Source organism: Poecilia mexicana, unplaced genomic scaffold (genome assembly GCF_051168715.1).
Source record: "Poecilia mexicana isolate PSO_F unplaced genomic scaffold, ASM5116871v1 scaffold_11, whole genome shotgun sequence".
NCBI classification, from domain to species: domain Eukaryota; kingdom Metazoa; phylum Chordata; class Actinopteri; order Cyprinodontiformes; family Poeciliidae; genus Poecilia; species Poecilia mexicana.
The window spans coordinates 5,542,362-5,565,239 of NW_028263380.1; the positions used below are offsets into that span (position 1 = coordinate 5,542,362).

The 22,878-nt window shown below is 40.2% G+C and overlaps 3 protein-coding genes across 3 annotated transcripts; 2 read left to right on the plus strand and 1 right to left on the minus strand.

The window, feature by feature from the left end:
- Positions 1–1,023: 1,023 nt before the first annotated feature.
- Positions 1,024–9,409, plus strand: txlna (taxilin alpha). Its single transcript, XM_015005322.2, has 11 exons — positions 1,024–1,161; positions 1,572–1,784; positions 1,872–2,114; positions 2,207–2,298; positions 2,970–3,140; positions 3,570–3,764; positions 3,861–3,980; positions 4,067–4,141; positions 5,946–6,038; positions 6,120–6,215; positions 7,147–9,409. Exons 2-11 carry the CDS (start codon positions 1,574–1,576, stop codon positions 7,462–7,464), a joined length of 1,614 nt encoding a protein of 537 aa, XP_014860808.2. The 5' UTR covers positions 1,024–1,161; positions 1,572–1,573; the 3' UTR covers positions 7,465–9,409.
- A 588-nt stretch (positions 9,410–9,997) lies between these two features.
- On the plus strand, positions 9,998–13,016 carry eif3i (eukaryotic translation initiation factor 3, subunit I). Its single transcript, XM_015005325.2, has 11 exons — positions 9,998–10,118; positions 10,400–10,492; positions 10,578–10,665; positions 10,778–10,843; positions 11,014–11,163; positions 11,722–11,849; positions 12,048–12,158; positions 12,252–12,341; positions 12,415–12,488; positions 12,590–12,682; positions 12,766–13,016. The coding sequence occupies exons 1-11, from the start codon at positions 10,116–10,118 to the stop codon at positions 12,845–12,847; spliced, it is 978 nt and encodes a 325-aa protein (XP_014860811.1). The 5' UTR covers positions 9,998–10,115; the 3' UTR covers positions 12,848–13,016.
- A 667-nt stretch (positions 13,017–13,683) lies between these two features.
- Positions 13,684–21,688, minus strand: hdac1 (histone deacetylase 1). The gene is made up of 12 exons (XM_015005324.2): positions 21,584–21,688; positions 19,694–19,806; positions 18,405–18,522; positions 18,243–18,317; positions 17,973–18,111; positions 16,636–16,777; positions 16,456–16,548; positions 16,267–16,375; positions 15,808–16,188; positions 15,570–15,725; positions 14,859–14,904; positions 13,684–14,462 (listed from the first exon to the last, which is right to left on the minus strand). Exons 1-12 carry the CDS (start codon positions 21,630–21,632, stop codon positions 14,435–14,437), a joined length of 1,449 nt encoding a protein of 482 aa, XP_014860810.2. The 5' UTR covers positions 21,633–21,688; the 3' UTR covers positions 13,684–14,434.
- Positions 21,689–22,878: the final 1,190 nt, after the last annotated feature.

Here is a 22,878-nt window from a genome sequence, read left to right on the forward strand (position 1 = left end):
TAATGAAGAAAATTTGGCTGGAGCCGTAAAACGTACACGAGTCAAGTTTTATGAGCGACTGGTGTGACTGTATGTTTTCTAGTTTAATTAAAGACCTAGGTATAAACCAGGTGTTTAAAAAAGGTTCAACAACCTAATAAAGAAGGCTGCTTCTGTTCTAGGGACTGCTGTGGAACCTCTGGAGATGATGGTGGAAAGGATTTTACATAAAATCAAGACAATTATAGATAATGTCAAGTATCTTCTTTATACAAAAAGCATTGCATCTTCAGAGGCTTATTCAGATTTACTGAAGTACAGACGGCCACAGGAAATCTTTCCTGCCCACAGCCTTTTTGAAGAACCTTGGATATAGATATTTACACAAATACATAAATAAAAAAATAAAATATAATTTTAAAAAAACGTATTTAGTAAGACAGAAAAATACCGTTTCAGCTGTTTGTAAACACAGCCACATTTACCACAAAGGGTTTTTCTAAATAATCAATTAACATAAATTTAATATTTTTGTATTTTTGTTCACTGTAAGTTACAAAAACATTTAGCTTCCCTTTGGGCTCGATAAGGTTTTTTTTTAATTATTTTTTATTTAATTATATGTAACTCTAAGGCTTTACAATGAGAAGCCATTTTCTTCAATAAAAGGTGCAAAAGTTATGGTATGCTATTTCTGCAAACATAACAGTGAAAACATGTAACAACTTCACCTTTTATATTTAAAAACATTTCTCAGGTCTTTAATGTTTCCAACCAAAGAGCTACTCTGACAAGATTATAAGAACCCTTTCCTAGCCGTTAATGATAACAACACTGTACTTCACTATAGTTTTATTTTCATTGAATAAACGTTTCTGTTCATTGAGGGGTGATTTTATTAATTTAATTTTCATGAACTACTGAATCTTGTTTTCAAACAAGTAAGTGAGGATTTTTTTTTTACCCTCTTAAACGCCATTAATTATTTAGAGCATAACTCAATGAACCCTGTAGAGGGCGCCAAGCAGCCCGCTGAACCTTGAACCGCGTTGTTACTGCTCGACGAAGAACAGAAATCCAAAGTTATGACCGGAAGTTAGGTTTTTCAACACAGACCTCACGCTGGTAACGAAGCCTGCTTCTTCACAGATAACATTAACAGTTTCTCTCTGGATTCTTCGGGTAAGGAACGGTGTATGACATTGTTGACGTATATAAAGCCCTCCATGTTTATGGTGGTTGTTTTTAAATCGTTTCTGGCTCCTGTCTCAAGCTAACGCTGCTCTGGTTGCAGTTTGAGCTACATGTAGCTGCTAACCAGGGTTAGCCTGTGCTGAAATGGAAACTGAAAGCTCTTGCTTTGAATTACTTAGGAATAATCCTAGTTTGACATTTTTTTTAGCATGGTTAAAAAATATGTATGCTTAACAGTTTACGCAAAGTTAAATGTGAAATTTTTAACGGTTTATTGTATTTATTCGCTTCAAAGCTTCTGAGTCTGGAGGCAAAATGTTCTTCTAAACCGATAAGTCTGACTGTAGTTCAAAAGTTTGCGGGGGGTTTTTTGTTACATTTTCGTTTTCTTGGTTTAGACATGAAAAAACAAGACACGGAAGAGTCTCCCAGCAGTCCTGGTAGTGAGGATGCTCCACCTACAGGTGAAGTCTCCGAGGCACCTCCACCTGCCGCTCCACCTGCGGCTCACGCGAGTACAGGCGGCTCGGACAGCAACAGCCCCAACCGGGCCGAATCACAGAGCCCACGCGCAAAAAGCCCTTCACAAACCAACAAGGGTGGGAATGAAGGTCCGTAATTTCAATGTAGAAATTGTTAAAGGTTGCCATAGTTACCGGTTGACTTAAAAAACGCTCCCCCCCCTTTGCTGTGTCCAGTTGCCGAGTCTCAGTGCGACATGGCAGAGGAGCTGAGCCGGCAGCTGGAGGACATCCTCAGCACCTACTGCAGGGAGAGCCTTCAGGACGACGCCGGTGCCTTACTCAATGGCCAGTCGCACAGCTTGGTGCTCAATGGGTTGACTGGAGGGAAGGAAGACGACAAATCGGAGGAGGGCAAGGTCAACGGAGCAGAGAAGGAGCAGAAGAAGACTCAGGAGAAGAAGAAAGTGAAGGGCCTCGGTAGGAAACGGACTGCTTAAAGAAAGTTCTTTCAGCTGATCTGATTTGTCAATATTTTTTGTTTCAATTGAAATTATGTTTGTGTGGTGCAGGCAAAGAGATCACACTCCTCATGCAGACTCTGAACACTTTGAGCACGCCTGAGGAAAAGCTGGCAGGCCTCTGCAAAAAGTATGCCGACCTGGTAAGTGACTACTGTTTAACTGTGCTTTCCTGATATTAGAAATAGAGAAAAAATATACATAAATATCAGATTCTGTTTGCAGATGTGTAATCTGCAGTTAACACAGTATATCCAGAGGGAACTGACAGGACTTCACTGTCTGCCTTGTTCTATAACACATTAAATCAACTTTTCACTGAAAATGCATACAAACTTCCTCAATAGTGTTTACTTTTGGTTGTTGCAAATATATTTAAAATGAACAAAAATATTTGTATTAGAAATCACATGTATATAGAGCACTGACAACCTTTGCTCAGTACTTTGGCAGTACTGGCTGCGCTCCTGTTGTACGTGATGTTACGCAGATTGGAATGACAAAAATAAATTTGCTCAATTTCGAAAAACCTCACGTGCTCCAATAAAACTTTTTTCCACTAGGATGAGGATTTGATGTTAGTGAAACGTTACACCAGTTTGCATCAAGCAACACTCTTGTTTGTAGGCACTGGCCTCCTTGGACAAGCAGGTATTTCTAAAGTAGCTCCACCAAATCAGTCATTTTGACTGCTTTTTTAAAATCAGAAAAACAATCATAAAATCCTGGAGGAACTGGTTAAATAATATCTATATTTTTAAACATTTGCCACAAGAAATAACCCAAAACATATATTTTTAATCCCTCTTTTTAGGTGGAAGAGCATCGTACCACCCAGAAACAGATGAGGGCGCTGCAGAAGAAGCAGAGCCAGCTGGTGCAGGAGAAGGACAACCTGAGGAATGAGCACAGCAAGGCCATCCTGGCCCGCAGCAAGCTGGAGAGCCTCTGCAGGGAACTGCAGAGACACAACCGCACGCTCAAGGTAGCAAACCATCCGCTTTAAATCGGCTCAGCAGGAATAATTCCAGACCTGTGACAATAACTTGTCCTTGAAATGACTGCGATAAATAATAATATTGGTCTTTTGAGACCATTTTCAAGTAATATAATGATAATGGTATTGTACTTAAATTAATTATTAATGAACGTACAACAGCGTCGTAAATACGCCGCCTTATACAGTAATCAAATCAATACTCTAATTTTGTGAAAAACATTTAACACTGGACCTGGAAGACATTTTAAATATCCAAAATAAAACAAGATGATAAAACAGAAATACAAAACCCCCATACAGAACTGAAAACATAAATAAAATGGATTATGAAGAAAAAAATCATGAGGACAGAACTTATCAAGCTCATTTTAATTCATTATTTGATTAATTTCGACTCCCCCCCCCCCACTACAGGAGGAAGGGATCCAGAGGACCCGACTGGAGGAGGAGAAGAGGAAGGAGGTGACGTCCCACTTCCAGGCGACGCTGAACGACATCCAGGCTCAGATGGAACAGCACAACGAGAGGAACGCCAGCCTGCGGCAGGAGAACGCCGAGCTGGCCGAGAAACTCAAGAAGCTCTACGAGCAGTACAAGCTGCGGGAGGAGGTGAGGACCTCTCCTCTTCACGTCTGCGTTCCGCTTTTTTAAACCGCCTTCTATTCACGGAGAACTGTGTGTGTATGTGTGTGACCTGACAAACAGCACATAGACAAAGTGGTGAAGCACAAAGACCTGCAGCAGCAGCTGGTGGACGCCAAGCTGCACCAGGCGCAGGAGATGCTGAAGGAGTCGGAGGAACACCACGACCGGGAGAAAGACTTTGTGAGTGCCGTTTTGGAGAAACTAAATAAGCGTCTGTCTGTGGTGTTGAAAGAACTTAGTGTTTACGATTTGTTTTACATGTGTAGCTGCTGAAGGAAGCCGTGGAGTCTCAGAGGATATGCGAGTTGATGAAGCAGCAAGAGGTTCACCTCAAACAGCAGGTCTGGCCTCAACTTTCTACTAAACGTATCGATCAGATACCAAGTAAATACAGGGCCTGTATTGCTGATACCAATACGCTTTTTGTTGTTGTTTTGTGTTTTCTTTGAAGTATTGGGTTTAAGGGGCAGTATTATGTAAAACCAACTTTGAGCTTCACATCATATTATGTTATTCTCTCATCAAAAACATACATGGAGTGTTAATTTGATTATTTCATGCATGTAGGGCTGTTGTAAACGAATATTTTAGTAATCGAGTAATCTATCGATTATTCTTACGATTAATCGAGTAATCGGATAAAAAAAATTATGAAATGAAATATTGGTAAATCTGGCATAATACCGGTGTTACTATCAGATATCAATATCAGTCCAATTGTTCACATTTAAGCATCCCTAACAGTTGCTTTTTTGTAGTTTAGAAAACTAACCTGTAACAATAATAGCTCACTTTCTAAGTTAACCAGAAGAAAAGTTATAGAAAAATCTGAAATTATATTGAATTTAATAACAAAGAGGCAGGCTCACAAATATGCTTATAAAAAATGTCTACAATCCAGCTTTTAGTTTATGTATTCATCTTCAGTGAGTTTAATAGATTAATTAAACTCACCTTGCCACCTAACCTGTCACGCTTTGGGTTTGAAAATACGGGAAATGCCGCCTGGAGTGGGAGGAGAGGGCGAATGAACGAACATGGGGTGGAGGGGAGGAAATAGACCAGCGGACTGACGAACCGTTAGACCGGGGGACGAACACGGGGGGAAGCAATACGGGATATTTACGACACCTTCACTGGTCACACTCAGAAACTCATCTACCAGCCATGTACGATGCGCTCCGCCACCCGTTTCTTCAGACCGGGATATGAAATGTATTGTGCGGTTCGTCGGTAAAGCTACATTTACACGGTAAGCATCAGCTACTCAGCCGCCCGCCCTGTTCAGTCTATCCGCTCACCTCAGCGCTCTTCCCGCCGTTCGCTTTCAACCAGCAGCCCCGGAGGAGAAATGCTGCCGTACTCCAGGCATTCCCCCAGTCATTTTAAGGATGCTTATTGGTTCCCCAAAAACGATAAAAAGTCGGGCATTATCATCAATCAATAAAATCTCCACGGGCCAATCTTGAAGATTGGACTTTATGCCGCTGAGACTTAGCTTTTGTCAACAACTCAGAGGCGGAAGTGAGAGCTCCGCGCAACGCAAATGAAGTCCCGGCCGGAACACAGTGCGCTAACTAATAAAACATAAATTAACGAAGCTTCGAGGCAGGTAAATTTTCCTCGAGGAATTTTAGTAATCGAGGTACTCGAATCATTCGAGGAATCGTTTCAGCCCTACATGCATGGTTGAGAAATCCTTTACTCTCCCCTGGCAACCATTCAGATGTGCAAAATATATGAGTGGACCTAGCTCCGCCTTCGAGGCGCAGTTCCTCCTCAGAGCTGCCATTTCCAATACTCTGTGCTTCTGCTATCCCCCCTCTCAGCTCCTTCAGACTAGCCAGCAGCAATTAGCAAACATCTGGTGTAACTGCACATCAGCTGAGCTCATCATACGAGTTACGTATCAGTGAAACGCTGGTAAAAATGTTAAAGGGTGGATAGAGGAGAGAAGTTGTGATGATGGTATTAAAAATTGGGAGGTTTTTTTTGTGTAAAATTAGTGTTTTGTTCATCAGTCAGGCTTATAAAGTATTTTGTCATATTTTAGAACTTACTTTTAAAATTGCTTAAATTTTGCTGTGGGAAAACTGTACAAACATTGAATTCAGCTCTATAACTATGGCTGCCGTGTCTTTTTAGCTGTCGCTGTACACGGAAAAGTTCGAGGAGTTCCAGACCACCTTGTCTAAGAGCAACGAAGTCTTCACCACCTTTAAGCAAGAGATGGAAAAGGTGTGGAACCTCAGCAGAGATGTTACTGGAGTTATTTCCACCGTTTTCTAACATCACTCTTTGTTTTCGTCTCGCACACAGATGACTAAAAAGATCAAAAAGCTGGAGAAGGAGACGGCAATGTACCGGTCCAGGTGGGAGAGCAGCAACAAGGCTCTGCTGGAGATGGCTGAGGAGGTACAACCCTTTTTATGACTGCAGTTATATCAAAAAGAAAGCAATAAATATTAGAGAATTTATGCTTCTTTGAAGGAGTTTGTGTTGAAAGCCAGTGATGCCAAAATGTCTGATTGGAGCCCAATACAGAAAATTCTTGCTGGAATTAAGGGCGCGTTGACACCAGCCCTGTTTAGTCCGTTTTAATCGAACTCTAGTTAGTTTGCGTAGGAAGTCCGGTTCGTTTGGGGAGGCATGAATGGGTTATTGAATGACGCAGACTAATAAACCAAACTCTGGTAAACCTAAAAACACAGATCTCCATTTGGTTAAAGTGAACAATGATGTGGTTCGAATGCATATGTGAATGCCAAGCAGACGGAAACCTCTCCAAAAGCAGGAAGCGAACTATAGTGCAAGGCATTCTGGGTAAATAAAATCAAAATAAACATGAGTCTTGCGCTAGCAGGGTGGAGGTCTTTTACCAACAATGAAAGAGAAGTCCTACAACCACTAATGCTTGAACCCACTCCATTTTTGTTTATATTTTGTAAAGAAGAAAGTCGTGCTCATTGTCGTTTTCTGAGGTTTTTGTGTCGTTTCCTTCAGTGGTTATTGGTGCAGCGCCCTCACAGGTGAGGAGGGGAACAGGTTTTTCCAAGGGTTTTGTTCGTTTGACACAGTGCAGCTGAAAATGTGACAAATGTTGCAGTATTGTTCAGACTGTCAGGTGTGAAAACACACTTAGATTTGAACTGATAATCAATAATGACCCAAAATACACGGCCAGCACTTCAGAGATACTATTTACATCAAGAAATATTCATGTCTGAGCAGAAAATCCTGATTTTGACAGATTCCAAAAATATCTGTGTGAAAATAATCCCAGAAGTTGAAAGTACAGCATTAGGTGTTGGCTGGCTGACGGATATTTTTCTGTGAATGTCTCCAGAAAGCCGTGCGGGACCGGGACTTTGAGGCGCTTCAGGGTAAAGTCCAGCGGCTCGACAAGCTGCGGCGGGCGCTCAAAGTGGAACGAAACGAGCTGAAAAAGAAGGTTCAGAACCTGAACGGGGACAGCGGCGCCGGAGGGGCCCCCGCCTCCGACCCCGGGACTGACTCACCCTCCCCCCCGCCCACAGACTCTCTGCCGGAGCCCAGCAGCTGTCCCGTTGCAGACTCCACTTCCTGTCACTGCAGCCCGCGGCCAGACACAGACGCCCTGCAGGAAGAGGCGGGGCCCCCGCCACCTCTTCCTGCGCTGGAATGAAGCAGGGGCCGCCCACCGCTTCCTCCTTCCCCCCTCCACCTTCAAACCACCAGCCTGCAAGCCGCTGCTCCTCTTCTGGAACGACAACAGTTAGCTTCTAACAGCGCAGTTAGCTTGTGTCTTTCCACTCTGATATGTCCGCTCTCAAGACTCATCAGTTCCTCTGAGAGGATTGACAGTAGAAACTCGTGATTCACTTTAACTTTAGGGTGTGAACGTGCAGCTGGTGTTAATATGTCGACTAGGGCAGGGCTTAAGGAGCTTAGCCTGTGTGTGTGTGTGTGTGTGTGTGTGTGTGTGTGTTCGGGGTTTTGTCTTAGTGATGGTGTAATGGAAAGGGTTTCGTTCTAAAAGACACTTACACATTCACTTACTTACTTTTTGTGCGTCACAACATCTCTAACCTGGAACATTCTAAAGGTTCTATAGAAGTAATGAGGGAAATTTTGGGGGTTCTTTTTCTTTCTGGCCGCATACATTTTTTTTCCTCTTTTTTTTCCCTCTAGTCCGTTTTTATGGTACAGCGGAGTATTAGGGCCATGTTAAGAAAATTAAGAAATAAATAAAATTTTGAGAATAAAGTTGAAATATGACTGTCGTATTATTTCAACTTTATTTTCATATCATTATTATTATTGACTTTATTCTTGAATATTATGACTTTATTCTGTCATTAGCATGGCCCTAATACTCCATTGTAATTTCCTGATCGCATTCCTTTTGTTTTTTTCGTTTTTTAGTACATATTTTTTCATTTCATTTTCATATTTCTTCCTGTCTAAATGCTACTTTTGCTTTTTGTTCCTTCTGTTGTTTATTTTCTTGTGCCCTTTTTTCCAATTTTGTCACATTCCTGTTTTTCATTATTTAAGATTTTACTAACTCCATAGATCTGTGCTTATTTTGTTTTCCATTAAATTTTCACTTTTTTCTTAGCTTCATGAAACTTTTCATTTTTGTTTTGATTTAATTTTCCTTTTCTTTCGTTTTTTTTGCTCTTTTCTCATGGCCCTATTTCTTTTGTAAAGCTACATCTTTACTTTTGTTTTTGGCTCCATAGGTTTGTATTTATTTTATGTTTTTTTTTTTGTATGACACTATACATATATATATATTTTTTCCTTTAGCCCGCTTAAATTTCAAAATCAGATTTTCCGCTCTTTAATCTTTTGAAGTGATCCCCTCTGATGCTTATATTGCCCTCTCCCCCTCTTCTCTCCTAATTTAATCTGCTCTCAGTCAGTTTCATTTAGAATATGTGAAAATCACATTAGAGTCCATTTAACTAAATTTGCCATTACTGCGTCTGGGATGCGTCTGTTTGTCTGTTCCACGCTCTGATGATGGCAGTAGCTTGTAATCAGGTTTCAATCAAGAGAATGTTCAAGTACCTCTATGCAACGCTTGCATCTTGGTTTTATTCTAAGGCAGTCTCAACTGACGAGCACTTAGCTTGAATGTATATTCATTTATGTATGTATATACTTTAAAACTCGACTAAATGCTTCATAGCAGAAGGCCTTCTTGTGGGATAGGGGTCGATTTGGACCCTTAACGTAGAGCTGCTCTCGTCGCCTGGTTTTGAGTTATACGTCGCATCTTTCTGATGCTTTTGAAAGGTGCGCTGACTGAGCCAAATGGGGGGAAATGGAGTAATATTTTTTTCTTTTTTACTTCTGAAATGTTTCACTCACTAACATGCCAGTTTCTCATCTGTACGACTCATGATTATGAATATGTAGCTATGGTAAAGTGGTGACAACTAAACCAGAAATGTCTAAGCTTCCTTTCTTCCATCGTTCCACAAAGACGCATTCATTGTTATCCACTTCATTTGGGCATAAGAAGGAACCAAAGATGTTTCCTTTTGTCTTTTTTGCAGTACTTTTATCTGACCCTGTATATTTTTCTTGTTCAATAAAAGAGCAGTGTATGTTTGAGTTAATCAATGCCTGGTTGATGCATTTAAAACTAACTGAATTGGAATTCACAATCCTGCGTGCAGTTTTACAAGCTTTTTTTTTGTGGTTCCAGGAACTGATGGTCTGACGGGACACCCCCATCACTTCCCTGTTGCCCACCTTTGTACACAATATGGAAAGAGTTTATTGTAAGAGCAGTACATTGTCATAAAATATTAAAGTGTGGAATCTAACAAATATTTAATCTGTTTTGACAATGATCAGATGCATTTATTCCTGTAGCTTTTCTCTGAAGCATGTAGACATGTTTGTAAAAATTTCCCAAGATGTCCACACAATAATTATGTATGGAAGTATTAAGCAACAGTACAACATAGATAAAGTAGGGTTTTTTTTGCCACTATAGTGGCCTTTATTTGTCTAACTTGATAGGAAGAAGGGCGTAGAAGGAAATGAAGGACATGGGGCAAATGGGAATTGAACCCGAGATAGCGGACTAAAGCCTGGGTTTGGTTCACTTGCTCCCCCTGTGACCGACCTGGTGCCCCGGGTTGCGCTAACACGTGTTAACAGTAGGGGGCGCACGATGTTGCTTTTTGACACAAGAGTGACGTCTATTTCCTTTTCCGCCGCGGCTCCGGCGCCTCACACACGAGTGTTCATCTTTTCTCTGTTGACGTGACGCGTAGTGAATAAACCGAGCAGACTGACAGCGCTTAGCCAGCAAAAATGGTGAGTATATTTACTAAGAAACATATTCCGACACTTGGTGTCTTATTTATTTTTTCATTCTGTATCTGCCAGCGTTAATTCGGCTAGCATTAGCTTAGCTTTGACGCTAGCTGCGAAGGAGACTAGCTGCTAGTAGGAGTAATTATAGTTGGGCAATGGGAGATGTTGTCGCGCTGTTGCTTAGCGGATTTGTTGAGCTAAATTAACCTTATCTAGCTTAAATACACACCCTGTGGTAAAAGGCTAGGTCTTATGCTAAACCGGGTGTTCTGTGTTCCCAGAAACCCATTCTACTGCAGGGCCATGAGAGGTCCATCACTCAGATAAAGTACAACAGAGAAGGAGACCTGCTGTTTTCCGTAGCCAAAGACACGGTGAGTCCAGACTTGTGTTGCGTTCGTGTAGCCTCCGTAACTTTTGGGATACAGCTGCTTCATCTCATTTAATGTTCCACTCCAGGTAGCCAACGTTTGGTACTCCGTGAACGGAGAAAGGCTCGGCACCTATAATGGACACACTGGAGCGGTGTGGTGTGTTGACTGCGACTGTATCCTTCCATCATCAGGACCTCCTTCTACGCCTCTATGGGCTCTGATGGAGCATGTTATGGCTGTATGCAGGATGTGACGTTTAGTGTTGCTTTCTTAACTTCTCATCAGGGGACACCAAGAATGTGTTGACGGGATCAGCAGACAACAGCTGTCGCCTGTGGGATTGTGAGACCGGTAAGCTAGCAAGGCTAGCATTCCTCCTGGATGCTAAAAGCTAACATAAGGAAACCCTAGAGGAGTGTGACGTCTTCTCTGGTTATTCCTCTCCCCTCTCCCAAAGATGAGAGAAAAGTAAAGGTATGGTTACTTTTACTTTTGTAACACCCTGCCCGTCTCCCCCGCAGGTAAACAGTTGGCTCTCCTCAACACCAACTCTGCCGTCAGGACGTGCGGCTTCGACTTCAGCGGCAACATCATCATGTTCTCCACAGACAAGCAGATGGGCTACCAGTGCTTCCTGAACTTCTTTGACCTGAGAGATCCACAGCAGATGGGTACAGATACACGGTTATGTTTTCCAATTGGACTTCACCAAAACAGCATCTAAACTTGATCCCCAAGGAGAATGTGACATACATAAGTCAAAGCTCAGGATATTTATACATTATATACATTCTAAAGTCGGAGTAATTATCCAAGCAGGAGGTTATTTAAATGATCCATGCTCTTAGGCAGTTGGGTTTGTTTATGTAAATGCTACCTGAGTTTGACTTTGAGTGTTTCTTATTTTCCTGACATTATTTGATACAGTGTTGTGAGATTTATTTGACTGTGTGTAATTTCATCTCGCTGTTTACAATTAGTTAAATATTGTAACTGATTTTCAGCCCTCTTGCTGCATTGTGCTTGCCAGTTTCTCTATTTAGTAGCATAAATGCTGCTAATATCCAATCCATGTGATCGTTATTAGCAGCAAAAAGAAAAAAAAACACTCCCAGACTGATGTTGCTTCAAATAAAAAAGGTTTTTGACCCACATTTACTGTTGAGAAAGAATTCAGATTTTTATTAAATAATTTACAATTTCTACCATTCCTACTTGTGTGTCTGCAGAGGACAACAACCCGTACCTGTCCGTCCCCTGCAGTGAGTGCAAGATCACCAGCGCGGTGTGGGGGCCTCTGGGGGAGTTCGTCATCGCAGGCCACGAGAACGGAGAGATCAACCAGTTCAGTGCTAAGGTTTGACGCTAACACAACTACATCAGGCTCTGCCCACCTCTGTAGATACGCCATAAAAGTCATATCATGATAGCTACTGTGATGTGTGGCAGTAACGACATATATCACAGTATGTTTTTGGTATAAAACTTACAATACAGAGAAAAAAATGACTAGTGAAGATGTGGTTTGTCCTCACTGGGCTGTGATCTTTTCCAGTCTGGTGAAATTCTGAAGAAGGCGAAGGAGCATACCAGGCAGATCAATGACATCCAGTCATCCGTCGATCTCACCATGGTGATCACTGCCTCCAAGGACAACACCTCTAAAGTGAGACTCGCATTAATAAGTTTAAACACATTTATAAGTTTAAACACATTAATAAGTGTACATTTAAACACCAAGTTTCTGTTGTCCTCTTAGCTGTTTGACTCCAATTCTCTGGATCACATCAAAACATTCAGGACAGACAGGCCTGTAAACTCTGCAGCCATTTCTCCTATAATGGACCATGTAAGACATGACTTATGGACTACGGTCAATCTCCTTGTTGTCATGGCGATGTCTGACTAAGCATTTTGTTAAGGTGGTGATGGGAGGAGGGCAGGAAGCCATGGATGTCACCACAACCTCCACCAGGATCGGCAAGTTTGAGGCGAGGTGAGAGAGTCTGAAGTTATTTTCATGTTTAAAGTTGATAGAAGGAAGAAATATATATTTTGAAGGAATTATTACTTATATGTGTAATTTCCTACACTTAGGTTTTTCCATGCTGCATACGAGGAGGAGTTTGGGAGGGTCAAAGGTCATTTTGGCCCCATCAACTGTGTGGCGTTCCATCCCGACGGCAAGAGGTACAGCCTGACTACTTCTGCCACTTTTTCTAAAAATACAGAACAACCCAGTAACAAACTGCTTGATGTTCCTGTTGTTACAGTTACAGCAGTGGAGGAGAAGACGGATACGTACGAATTCATTACTTTGACCCACAGTACTTTGACTTTGAGCTGGAGGCGTAACCAAGCAACCCTTCCAGCTAACATCAGACTCAATCCAGACAAAGGAAAACATCACTCGCCTCCAGTGCTTTGTACTGAATTATAATTATAAACTTTTTAACATTTGCCAGCAGTAATCACATTTAACTTGTAAACTCCAAATCTTATCAATAAAATAAGGTCAAGGAAAGGATGGTTTGTTTCAGTTTTTGTCATCACGTATAAACATCCATTTTGGTTTTATAACTGAAGATTAAATTAGAATGTAAATCGGTTTCTTGGTGACAAAGTAGTAATCCAGTTTTTTCCCAGTCTTGCGATAGATCATTTAGATACTAGCTGGACTAGGAGCCAAATTTATGTCACACACAGTGAGCACCATTAGGTTATGGCAGCATCAAAAAGACAACCTATGTAACAACCAGGAGTTAGGGAAGCATGTCAGGGGAAAACATGAAAAAAGATTTTATCTTGACTGTAATTGAAGCACCAACTCTTAAATTTGTCACCATTTTGGCTCCCAGAGTGAAAAACACTTGTAAAACAGGAAATTTAGTTATGGCGACCAATATAACAATCACAGTACACTACCAATAGCAAATGAAAATTGTACATGTTTTAAGGTCTGAAGAGAGAAATCAGAAAAGATGTTTAAATTTGTGGCAAAACTAATATATACAGAATAAATTAATTTTGTAGCATAAATTCAGTATTTGATCCCATTCCATGACATTTAGGTGTAGTTACTCCTAAAACAAAATTCTGCCTTTCCTGACACCACATGGCACTGTCTTTACATTCTTATGCAACTATTATATTACTATATTTGTAATTGTGAACATATACACAAAAAACAATTGGATCAATTTTCTTTATTTTTTTATGACAAAGATATGATAATGCACATTTCACAAGGAAACAACTCCAACCAGCCACACTTTGAAAGCCCCTCACTGGCTTTCTCTACTTTTCTGTAAAATGATACAAAATCTCTAAATAAGTCATTTGCTCAGCAACATCAGCCTCTTCAGAGGGTTCCACTCACTCGCAAACATAAAAACAGCACAGAAAGGAAACGGGTTCACAGAGCAGATATTCCTGGGAGGATGAGCCGACCGGATTCATGATTTAAAATAACTTAATGAGCAGAGAGTCGGGACTGGTGGAGGGCAGAGACTAAGAAATATGTACATGCTGAAGGTGAGATGATGATTCTAAGCATGCATTCACTGATGAGTATACGGTAAGGTGGAACTGCTTGCCTAGGGCGGACTTTTGATGCTTCATAAATACTTACAAATAAAAAACCAAACAGGAAGGCCCCACAGACAGGCTTTAATCAGAAATCCCAGCATGGAAACAGTTTTCTTATCACAGCAAACCTGATGTCCACAAAGAGCTCACAGGGGTTGGAGGGAATTTTACATCTCATACAGTGGGTGGCAGGTGGGTGGGGTTGACCTCCATCCCATCCACCTGCTGCTCAACTCGTGTAAACAATGGAAAGCAGGTTTGTCTGCAGGAACGAAGGAAAACAGGAATACAAAAAGATCCTCTGGTTGCAGGAGGAAAATAGGAATCTGGGCTGAGGACAACAGGACGGACACTTCAAGTTGTCTTTATCTCCTCTTTTGGTCTGAAACACAAACATAATCAGACATCACATAATGGAATATAGTTCATCTGGTTCAGTTTCAACACTGTGGCTTACAGCTAGTTCAAAACTAAATCAGAAAGTCAAAAGAGCAACAAAAAGTGATTCTTAGTGCAGAAATGTGACCTATTGAAAAATACATCCACATCACCACATGATCAGGTCTTCACTTTTTGAAGTAAATATGTTAAATAAAACCTTTCAATGACAGCAATAAGTTAAATTACAGCTAAGCCTGTCACGATATTTTAAATATGTAAAATAAAACTACCCAAAATGATAAAGAAGGAAACAAATGATTTTGGTTGTGTGCGCTTTAGCTTCTCCACATGGACAGTTACAGCTGTCCATGTGGAGAAGCTTTAACTCTGTTCTTACCCAGATGTGTCCATCTTCTCCTCCTCTTTCTCTTCCTCTTTGACTTCTGGGAAACAAACAGAATGTTAACTCAGAAGACAGACCAAAACCACAGAGAGTTTCTGCAGGTTTCACTAACTCAAATTTAAGACCTTTTAAACTCCATTGCTAATGGAGTTTAACATCTGTATCACGACAGAAATGTACTAAAGAAAATGGCAAATAAATGAATCACATGGATTGGTAACAGAAATGAAATGAGCAAATGTACAGACAGAACATTGTCCAGTCACTATATTGATATATATTCATCACTGCAATAAGTCGCCTACATACTAGCTTGTTTTCATCCAAACGTTCATCGTTAGTATCAGTCTGACTCTCCTTGTTCTTCTTTTCACTCGTTTTGTGCCAAAGACTTTGTTGCTGTGACCATGGTAACCCTCCATTAGAGGCTTTTAGGTCAAAATAGGTCATGTGATTAATCTGCATTATGTGATATTAACACGTCAACCTTTATAGATCAATCACATGTTAACGCTGACAGTCCTAGTTTAAAACCTGAAGCCATGTTGCTTCTCTCTTGCTCTGCTTTACCTCCACATGGTTACATCATCATCAAGCGTTGCTGCTGTTTGCCACTAAACTACAGGTCTTTATCTCAGGTCAAATTTCTATTGGTTCTGCTGTTTATATCATGCATTACTAAAGAGATAACAGGACTGCTCTTACCTTTCTTTTCCTCTCCTTCCTTCTCTTCCTCCTTCTTCACTCTCTTTGCCTTTTTGTGATTGGCTGCGTTCCTGCGGCCGCCACCTTGCCCCTCAGCCTCGTCCTCAGAGTCTGAGAACTCTTCCTCACAGGCTATCCTCTTGTCGTGGGCCCGGACTGCAACACAGACTCTCATCAGCGCCCCTTAACGAACAAATCCAACGCCTGCGTGTGTGTGTGTGTGTGTTAAATCTCTTACTGGAGACGCGTTTGTCAGGGTCCTCCTCGTCCTCGTCTCCGCTGTCGGGGTGCGGGGCGTCCTCGGGGATGGCCTGCATCTGGACTCCGGGGGCGTGAGGCAGCATGCGGAGGTTCTCAAAGAGACGCTGCTTGATCTTCTCCAGATACTCGTTGGTGTTCTGGTTGGTCATGTTGGACGGGCTGATGTGCAGCTTGAAGTCGGGCCCGAAGTATTCAAAGTAATCGTTGTAGGGCAACTCGTTGGGGATGGACGAGTCCAGGGCCACGGCCGTCTCGAAGGTCCAGCAGCGGGCGACGTTGCGGATGGTGTAGCCGCCTCCGCCCAGCATCAGCAGAGGTAGGTTGAAGCTTTTGATGTACTCCACGCACTTGGCATGGCCTTTAAGAGGAAACGCACACATAGTTGAATTTCTAACATGTTAAAGGAAGTTAGCGCCACTCTGAGATGTTGTCTCACCTTTGATGGTGAGGTTGAAGCAGCCCAGTCGGTCTCCAGAAAGAGAATCTGCTCCACACTGCAGAACCACAGCACTGGGCTGGTACATCTCCATGACTTTAGCCATAATCTAACACAAAACCAACATTTAATCAAATGTGTGAACTTCATTTGAGGAATTAAGAGGTATTGAAATGAAAAACAACTCACAGGTTTGAAGATGGCTTCATAAGACTCATCGTCGATGCCGTCTCTTAGAGGGTAGTTTACGGCGTAGTACTTGCCTTTTCCTGCTCCGATGTCCTGCACACATTGAAATGGTTGGATTAATGTTCATGACGTCTTTAACGTGTTGAAATGTTTTCCAGGAGAAACACTCAAGAGACTCACCCTCAGATCTCCAGTGCCGGGGAAGTATTCCCCGTATTTGTGGAAGGAAACGGTCATGACCCTGTCTGTGGTGTAGAAGGCCTCCTCAACGCCGTCGCCATGGTGGATGTCGATGTCTATGTAGAGCACCCTCTGGTAGTATCTAGAGGGAGTACAGGGTTCAGGTTAATGCTGCTTCAACTTCACACAAAGGAGGGACAAATCTGGAGCATTGAGCCATTATGAATACTAGTCAATAAATTTAAATAATCCAAATAAATCATTTTAGGTACATTATCTTTATACTCAAATTAAACACAATATAGAAAGAAAGTGGCATTTAGTGGCATAAGAAATAATTTTGGTGATTCTAACTGACTTAAAGCAATAAAAGTTTAGCTTGATTTAACTTCAGATAGTAAGAACATTTTTTGTCTTTTTATTAGTTTCAACTGTAAATAACATTTTCCAAATTTCTTCTTTTAATTGATTGCACTTCATTACAAAACTGTGCGGTTTGGATATAAAGCACTTTCTCTGACTTTATACAGAAATCAATGACTTTCCAAACCTTGAAAACACCTCAATTAAAGTCAAGAAATTTCAAGCGCCAAGTAAAATTGTCCTTGCAGGCCTCCATCTCTCGCCAAAACAAGTAACCTAAAGTTTCACATTGTCAGATTACACCACCAATCTGACAGAAACTCTAATAACTTTATTTTATTGGGATTTGATGCTTTCGACAAACCAGTAGTGCCACAAAACTCATTTTTATTTGCAAAGCAGCTCAAGATCAAATTTAACCTCAGTTTTCAACTCTTGCCATAGAGTCTCAGTTGGATTGATGTCTGGACTTTGACTGGGCCATTAACACATGAACATGCTTTGACCCAAACCATTATAGTCTCAATTCTTTTTTACAGCAACTAGCTTTTGTTTTCAGGATTGCTGTGTTTTTAGCTCCATGCTTCTTCCTGTTAAACCTGACTGCTTTCCATCATGATGGACATGACGCTGCATGATGCTGCCACCACCATGACGTGTTTAAATGTTCATGTTTCTAGAACTAATAGAAACCTGAACACTTGTTTACACCGGCTGCTCTACTCCTAATTGAACTGACTGAACAAATTAAAGTTGTTTTTACATGTCTGACCAAAGTTGTGAAGCTATTGATGTATTTCACTGTGCTGTACTTGTGCAGAATAATCAAATCAATTTGTAATTCAGTACATTTATTTTAAAAAGCAAATGTAAATCAATTCAGCTGTGTCTCTGGATCGGTATCCTACTTGACATGATATGACAAACAGAAGCAGCCAGAAGCAAAAGAAGCGGCGGTGCGGTGTTGGACTCACTTCAGCAGCTCCAGGATGGCGAGGACGATGTCGTTGACGTAGCAGAAGCCGGACGCCTCAGACTTCTTGGCGTGGTGGAGTCCTCCAGCCCAGTTGATGGCGATGTCCGTCTGCTGCTTGTTCAGCTTCACTGCTCCAGCTGAAACAAAAACAGAGTTGGACCCAAATGTAAGGAAAAAACCTCCCTCCATAACGATCTGCAAATCAAGCTAGAAATGATACTTAAGACTATTAGAGAAGAAGACGGATCATCTAACATAGATAACTCACCGACTGAGCCACCTGTCGAGAGCTGGCAAAACTCAAACAGACCGTCAAAAACTGGACAGTCCTCTCCGACATTAACTGTAAAAAGAGGAAGAAAACAGAGAATCTGACTGAGTGAATATGAGGCGAGCAGCAGGAGACAGTGGAGAAGAAAACCGGACGCACATCTCTGCATCTGTTTGCTGTACTCAGACATGTTGTCTGGACGGATGGACCTCAGGAACTTGATGTAGTCGTCACTGTGGTACTTGGTCATCTCTTCAGCGCTGGCTTTGTGTGGCCTCTGAAAGATGAACAAAAACAAATTTAATTAGGACTGACGTAAAGATTCATACAGTCCTGAAAATGTATGGAAAGTATCTGTTAAAGAAAAAAGTATCATGACGGATAGAAACCACAGAACCTTTTGGTTTGTGATTCAAGTCAGTATCAGAAAATGTTTGAGCTGTCTGAAGCAGTCACTTAGTTTTATGTCTATAATTTAGCACAGCTTTATGTTAACTTTTATTGAGGGACAAGTGCGATAAGTGATTATTTTATAGTCTTTTCTTAAGTATCTAAAGAATTGCACCCAAATGTCATTGTTATGACAACAAATATTGTTTTCTGCTCTTTGCTAATCCAATCCTGTTTTTTTTTCCCACCAGCAGTTAAAAACTGAACCATTTGTAGTTTTTATTTAACATTACACTGATGTTACTGAATGCAATTAACTTCAATTCTCATCACTTTTCCATCAAATCAAAGACCTCAACTACCTCCTTTAGCTTTAGCATCCCTACAGCTTAAATCTGTATCAGAAGTGGGCAAAAAAGAAATAAAAAATTAACAGAAAAGTCAAATAAATTATTGATGGCAGTGTTTAATCTTAATATGGGGAAAATAGACACAGACTATTGCCTTTCAACCACACATATTGAACAAAATTTTGTTGCAAGACTCCAAAAATAAACAAAATAATAAAAAAAAGAAAACTAGTTAAAAATAATGTAAATATATAGAATAAAAAACATATATTAATGTTTTATTTAACCAAATATTCCATCCAAGCATTCCTTTGCTCTCGTCTTACTGGACAATGACAGCTGATCAAGTGTAAAAACAAATCTAAAAAAAAATTGGTAACAGAAAAGATTTTGTATTAAAGACAAAAAATAAAATGGGACGATGCATCCAGCCGTTTCTCTTTGTAAAGAGCTTTAAGAAACCAAATGAATTGCATAAGTTAACTATGTTAAATGTCTAGATGGCAGGAAAAAGGAAGTATGCCCTATTGGAGCGTTACATTTATACTCTAAAATAAAAAATAAAAAATGGGAAGAAATTCCTCAAATTCAATATGGCTGCTGAAGAGGTTTCTTAGAAAGACTGTTTCTGATCAAAACTTTAAAGTTTTAGTTGTACAGTACAGATGAGTGATCAAACTGGGGCTGATTCTGTTCTGTTTGACTCACATAGATCTCCATTTTCCTGTAGAGTCCGTAGTTGAGGAGGAGGTTGTGCGTCATGCGGATCCTGTGGGGCTTCATGGGATGGCCTTGGCCGTAGTAATAGTTTCCCACGTCACCTGCAGGAGATATAATGGGTAGGTTGGTCAGCAACCTGTCGCAGTAAATATAATAATGATTGATTAAAAATGAGCTATCACTTTTTTCTCCTTTCTCTCTCTGTTTCTACCAAAAACTGGATGACAAAAGTCTTCAGTCTGGTCTTTTGTAACTAGATCCGTTTTTAAGGACAATTTTGTTTAGAGACTTCATCAGTCATTGTATTTGTTGTTTCTGACGTTCTATTTATTTTGGATATATTAAATGTCGTCCAGTTCCGTGTTAAATGTTCATTAGAATTTAAAGTTTATTGATGTTTGCTTTATTATGCTATTACCATTATGTTGCTTAAGAATGGTCTCAATAACAATATTATCATTTATCACAGTGATTTCTGGGACAATTTATCGCCTAGCAAAATTTGTTAGACACAAATCCATCAATCCATTCATACATGAGTTGGTGTTTTATTTTATATTCTACTCACTGTACTGAAAAGAAACATAATTAACTTTTTTAGATACTGAACATCATGAAGTATCCAAATCAATTTATGATTTAAATCGATTTATGAAGTGTTGCAAAATTTGGGTTTCATATCAGCTAAAAGTTTTACATATTTTTGGTTATGACTACATACCAAAAAATACAAAAGAACAGTTTTTTTTTTTGTTTTTTGTTTTTTTTGCGTTTTGAGGCTGTTCATAATAGTAATCCAACACTTCCCCTTCCCATCTTCGGTCACCTGGCTGAAAAAAAAACACCTCTTTACAAGTATTTCCAACTACAAAATCCCCCAAAACAAAATAAATATATGGAAACCAAAGGTGCCTGCATTAGGAAAAATAAAATTCTGTAATGTTCAAAATACTTTCCAGCTAAGCATAGTCAATGCATGCCGCCTCTTGAAACAAATCCAAGCGGATTCTTGCTACTGTGATACTGCGCACATCGATATCGCAAATCTGATTCGATTTATCGTGCAGATCTCCAATATCTCAGGAAATGGGTATCTTACGTGCACAGGAGTATTAAAATGTGCATCCAAATAAGAGCCATCTTCAATTATTCATGAGCATCCCGAATCATGCGTTCACACGACACAATGGGAATACGGAAGTAACGATCAGATGTTTCGGTACGAACAGGGCTTTTCCACTTATTTAAAAAAAAAACCTGGCTTCAAACGATCAATCATAAACAGGACAAAAATGCAGTCGTCAGCGCAAATGTAACACTGGCGGGGTTCATTTACAGTTTAAAACAGCGAATACGCAACAGTACAATGACAGGCAGTATTTAAACGACACTTATTCCCAGTACAAGTATATAATATATGGTTTAATCCTCCCCCAAATCCTTTCGGAAGATGAAGCGAATTAAAGCAGCAGAGTGCATCCTTCCTCACTTCTCGGAAGTTGTTAGCGAGTTGGAGGAACATTATGTGATTATCACCGCATAGCTTCATCTCCCCATTTATTATTATAGTTCTAATACCCAAATACAACCCCCATAGGAGGCTTTAATAATTTATGAAAAGTTGTTTTAATACTGAGTGACCAAAAATGAAGCCGAAGAGACAATAACGTACTGGGTCCGGAATTCGGGCTAATAGCTAGCACGGCTAAAACAAGCTAGTTAGCAAGCTAACGTTAGCTCCCCAACACCGGCTTCGGAGCTGGACCGCGCTGCAACACTTAAAACCCTGACACAGGAAAAATAAAAACCCGAAGTTTTACACGCTGTTTACGACATTTGAATACGAGAGCGAGTAAAAGGTCCAAATGAAGTATTTACCGTCATAATAATAGCAAACTTTTTTCTTTGTTCCTTGAGACAGCGCCATTTTACACCAGTTACCCCACTGGTTCGCCCGCTTGCCGGGTTCTCAGTTGCAGGGGGGAGGTCGCGCGGAGCTCCTCTCAGCCAATCACAGCAGCTCACCCGCCTCAGTGGGCGGAGCCGGAATGCAAACCGAGGACCACCGAGGAATCAGCTCCAGACTAAACAATGGGTCTCCACCTCTAATGATCTTGAATATTTTGCAAAACGCCTTCAGTAAACCATCTTTTACTGATATCATTTTACAGTTTTCAGTGATTTTGAAAAAGTATTTATGCCTATTAAGCTTTTTCAAACTTTGATATAATTAATCAGGGTTTTATTCTACAGACCAACACAGCAATGCAATGGTTTGCAAAAAAAAAAAAAGAATAAAAGTCAGAAAACTTCAGAAGTAATCTATTGTTTTTTAATCGATGGTATCCATCAAGGGCCATTCTTCCAGGACTGAAATCGTGCAAGGCCAAGAGCAGAACCTCCAAGACAGAGGTCTAATGTTTAGAGCTTGACTAATATTTCTGTACATTGTTTGTTTGTTTTTGTATACCACAAATGCAAAATTAATGGAAAAACTGCATCTAAGTTATTAAATGGAGCCACACATTGTTACATAGTCAGGATCCTGAAAACCTGGAAGGTTAGTCAGCCCAGAAACAGTTACATCTTCTCACAATAGTGAAATAATTATTTTTTGTGTAATTTTTAACCTTTCAACACACAAGTAAAAAAGAAAGAGAGAGAGAAAAAAGACAATCCCAAAAACAAAATAAACAAAACAAAAAGAAAAAGCAAAATAAAGAGAAAACAACTAAACTAATACAGTAATTTAATATTCAAATGGGGTTGAATATAAAGTATAACATACTTTTCAGATTTCTTTTTCTTTTAATCCTTCATTTGCCACTTTACATCTGTCAGAACGATAAGACAAAATGTGAAAACATTCAAGAGGAATGAATCCATTCATAAGGTATTATAAAACCAAAAATTATTAGTAGGAGAAAACAAATGTTTGGCCTTAGAATTAAATAAACACTGACAAACCTATTCAAGCATATTGTGGGAGAAAAGAACATTCATTTCAATTTAAGAATTGCAGGGAAGACCGAAACAGGAGACTCCACCTCTACCCATCAAATTCCCATCCAGTTGAGTTGACTTAATAATATTTCTGTATATTCCTTAAAAGAAAATGACAACCAATCCAACTTGTGTTACAGAACCTGGTACAGATACATATTCCAGACAAT

Bases quoted from the DNA above. Each gene is read 5' to 3' on its own strand.
- hdac1 (XM_015005324.2), bottom strand. From the start codon at position 21,632: ATGGCGCTGTCTCAAGGAACAAAGAAAAAAGTTTGCTATTATTATGAC. The intron at 18,523-19,693 runs GTGAGTCAAACA...TTCATCTTTCAG, and splicing joins ACAGGAAAATGGAGATCTAT to AGGCCACACAAAGCCAGCGC. The intron at 16,549-16,635 runs GTGAGTCTCTTG...CAATGTGTGCAG, and splicing joins CCGGCACTGGAGATCTGAGG to GACATCGGAGCAGGAAAAGG.
- txlna (XM_015005322.2), top strand. From the start codon at position 1,574: ATGAAAAAACAAGACACGGAAGAGTCTCCCAGCAGTCCTGGTAGTGAG. The intron at 1,785-1,871 runs GTCCGTAATTTC...TGCTGTGTCCAG, and splicing joins CAACAAGGGTGGGAATGAAG to TTGCCGAGTCTCAGTGCGAC. The intron at 6,216-7,146 runs GTACAACCCTTT...GAATGTCTCCAG, and splicing joins TGCTGGAGATGGCTGAGGAG to AAAGCCGTGCGGGACCGGGA.
- eif3i (XM_015005325.2), top strand. The intron at 11,164-11,721 runs GTACAGATACAC...GTGTGTCTGCAG, and splicing joins GAGAGATCCACAGCAGATGG to AGGACAACAACCCGTACCTG. The intron at 11,850-12,047 runs GTTTGACGCTAA...GATCTTTTCCAG, and splicing joins TCAACCAGTTCAGTGCTAAG to TCTGGTGAAATTCTGAAGAA.